The following is a 2993-nucleotide window of genomic DNA, read 5'->3' on the forward strand; positions in this document are numbered from 1 at the left end:
TAAGATAAGTATGGTAATGACTGACAAGTGATTCTCCCTTAGTAACTATGCTAAAAGTGAGTTTTTATTCTTGATAGTAAAGAATAGTAGAGCAGTGAAATATTCTATAGAGAAGCAGCCCTCCTCGATAGCCACTAATATGCGACATTTGTTTTTTTGTCCATATAGACAACAAGGGAAGAGGCAATCCACTACTGTATGCTTTAGACTTATCCCCATGAGCAAATCACGAGGACAGATCTTGCCTCCATTGTGCCAGCTTTAACATCACGCAAAGATCATATGACAGATAATAATTAATTGATAATATTTGGTTAAAAGAGCTGATGAAATTGAGTTCTTCTTAAAATCATTTTATCATGGCGGAATCGGAAATGTTCAATATGAGAATGTTGAGGAATGCATGCTCACAGTAAACTTGTGTTTGATCCCTGTTGCAACAATGGGGTTCAACTTCACATACATATTTTGCCTGCGATTTCCTAAGTACAATAACTTCAGAGTTTTCGCAACCTTATTTGAGCACCGTGCTGGGGATGATGAATGAAAACAGTGTGGGGAGCGTGAGCATACGACGGCGAGAGATCAAAGGAGAAATGCTGAAGAATCATGCTCAGTCCCATCTTTGCTTCCAGCAACGCAAAGTTCTGGCCGATGCAAATTCGTGGGCCTCCGCCGAACGGGAAGAACGCAACCTGTTCCTTCGACGCCCTTGAGACCCCTTCGGCGAACCTCTCTGGATTGAACTCACTGGCATCTTTGCCCCACAGGTTTGGATCATGGTGGACGAAGATTACATGCAGCAGGAGGAGAACTCCTGGTGGGTAAACCACATCCCCAAGTTTCATCGTCTTGTATGTCTGCCTCTGGAGGATAATTACTGGAGGGTATAGCCTGAGCACCTCATACAGAATCATGGTCACCTGCCCACACAAATTTCAGTCCATCACTTGGTGAAATCTTCCTCATCTTTCAGTCCAAGAAAGAACAAGAACAGCATGCTGATGAATAGGGTCGAAACAACTAGCAATCAGAGTGTGTTTAGTTCAGCTAAGCAGAAGAACAAAGCAGGAAGATGATACTCAACGATCTTCAAGTGGCTCAGGCCATCAAAATCGGGTTTGTTTTCGCCAAAGACTCGAAGAACTTCTTCTCTAGCGCGGACCTGCCAAGTAGGATGCATGCTCAAGCAGATCATTGTCCATGTCAGCAACGCAGCTGTTGTCTCCTGCCCTGCAAAGTAGAAGAGCTTGCATTCTTCAATCACATCTTCGGTTGTCATCCCGGCATTCTTGTTCCCATCTTCTTGTAAGTGCTTCATGTTGGACTCCATCAACAGCCCCAACAGGTCATCGTTGCTTGCCTTTCCAGTCTTTATATCCTGTTCTCTCTTCTTTATTATGCCTCTCAGAATCGATCGGATCTCTCTATCAATTGCTTTTATTCTCTTGTTCTTTGGGGTGGGAAGAAACCTGTTTGACAGCAATTATTAGTAGCCGTATCCTACGAATCATTCGAAAACTCGCATAATTTATGAGCTCAATACAATACTGTGATTAGAAATGTGTAGCAGCTTCGAAGTCTTTGAGGTGAAGCTTTGAAATGTGCAAGCAAGGCATCAATGGACCACCTACAGTCTCGGATCATCAAATCAATGATCCTTTCAACATAACTAAATTCTGATGTTTCTTCCTTTAAAGCTTCGTTCAACAACAAGGAATTGAGTAGGAGAAGGACTCACCTGTACCCTGGGACATAAAGATTTTGGACAACCTGAATAAGGAGCTCAGCCTGCTCAGCTTGAAGTTGTAAAATTTGCCTTCCTTCTTCGTAGCTGCTACCGAAAGCAGTTCGTGAAATGACATCTCCAGTGAAGCTTTGGAGCTCAGGCCAAACATCTAACTCATAACATGCCTCAGAGCCCGCCATATTCTCCCATCTATCCATCAGATCACTACAGCAAGCAGAGAACGCCGGCAACATTCGCTGCAAAATTGATGAGGATAAACATTTTGGTATGAATCAAACTGGAAACAGGACGGATGGATGCACTTCCAAGATGTTCCGTTTGGGTGTTGCGCAGAACAGTGAATCAATCACCTTTAGCTTCTCCGCATGGAAAGCAGGATTCAGAATCCTCCTATGTTTGACCCACTTTTCGCCTTCGTACACAAAGAGCCCTCTGGCGAAGAACCGGCTGAGGGGATTCTGGTTCGGCTTCCCAAAGTGGCCGAACTTATTGGATAGAACCTCCCTCACCAGCTCCGGATCCGTGATGGTCACCTGCGGCACAGGCCCGAACCATGTGAATGATATCTTACCTGCATGCACAAGAACAAGAGCGAGTTCTAACAATTGGAGCTCGTGCGCAGGCGATGACGACAACAGAGGAGGAGGAAGCGCTTACCGTACTCGTCCATGGCGCGATGAAAAAAAGGGAGAAGGCGAGGGATGATGTTGTGGGCGAGGGGCATGGGCTTGGCGCGGGCCTCCTTTCTGAACCGCGCGATCTCCTTGACGTCGCCGTAGGGGAAGCGGTATGGGGTACCGTTGAGCCCCTGCGCCCGGAGCGCGCGCTCCAGCTGCCTCGGCCTCCACCACGCCCAGTTGAGCACCCGCAAGGCCCACGCCAGAAACAGCAGCCCGGCCACGCCCCATCCCAAGCTCCACAGCACGTCTGCCGCCAAGAACTCGGCCATGGCCACGGACGATCGTATGAATGGAGCCTCTAGCAAACACGACTTCATGGCGACGAAAAGGGTGGAGCGTTCCAGAGAGATGACTTCAGCGATTACCTACGAGAGCTTCGTAGTCAAAGACGGCGGCTATTGTACGCCGCATGACTGAAGCGGACAAATCTTTCTCCGTTGCTTGATAGAGAATTAATATAATCCTATACTCGTTGAAAGATATCAACTTTTTTTTTGTTTCTCTTTCAAAAGTATAAAAATATATCCTAAACAAAGAAAAAAAGCAAGGAAGAACTCTTTGCT

At 46.4% G+C, this 2993-nt stretch overlaps 1 protein-coding gene across 1 annotated transcript; it reads right to left on the reverse strand.

The window, feature by feature from the left end:
* Positions 1-407: 407 nt before the first annotated feature.
* On the reverse strand, positions 408-2756 carry LOC103979751 (cytochrome P450 CYP72A616). The gene is made up of 5 exons (XM_009395942.3): positions 2408-2756; positions 2101-2321; positions 1742-1986; positions 1088-1472; positions 408-923 (listed from the first exon to the last, which is right to left on the reverse strand). Exons 1-5 carry the CDS (start codon positions 2745-2747, stop codon positions 498-500), a joined length of 1617 nt encoding a protein of 538 aa, XP_009394217.3. The 5' UTR covers positions 2748-2756; the 3' UTR covers positions 408-497.
* Between the last annotated feature and the right edge of the window lie 237 nt (positions 2757-2993).

This window comes from Musa acuminata, chromosome BXJ1-3 (genome assembly GCF_036884655.1).
Source record: "Musa acuminata AAA Group cultivar baxijiao chromosome BXJ1-3, Cavendish_Baxijiao_AAA, whole genome shotgun sequence".
Taxonomy (NCBI): domain Eukaryota; kingdom Viridiplantae; phylum Streptophyta; class Magnoliopsida; order Zingiberales; family Musaceae; genus Musa; species Musa acuminata.

Excerpts from the sequence above, each read along its gene's own strand:
- LOC103979751 (XM_009395942.3), bottom strand. The coding sequence starts at position 2,747 with ATGAAGTCGTGTTTGCTAGAGGCTCCATTCATACGATCGTCCGTGGCC. Across the intron at positions 2,322-2,407 it reads TCGCGCCATGGACGAGTACG|GTAAGATATCATTCACATGG; the intron begins GTAAGCGCTTCC and ends TTGTGCATGCAG. Across the intron at positions 1,473-1,741 it reads CTTTATGTCCCAGGGTACAG|GTTTCTTCCCACCCCAAAGA; the intron begins GTGAGTCCTTCT and ends GCTGTCAAACAG.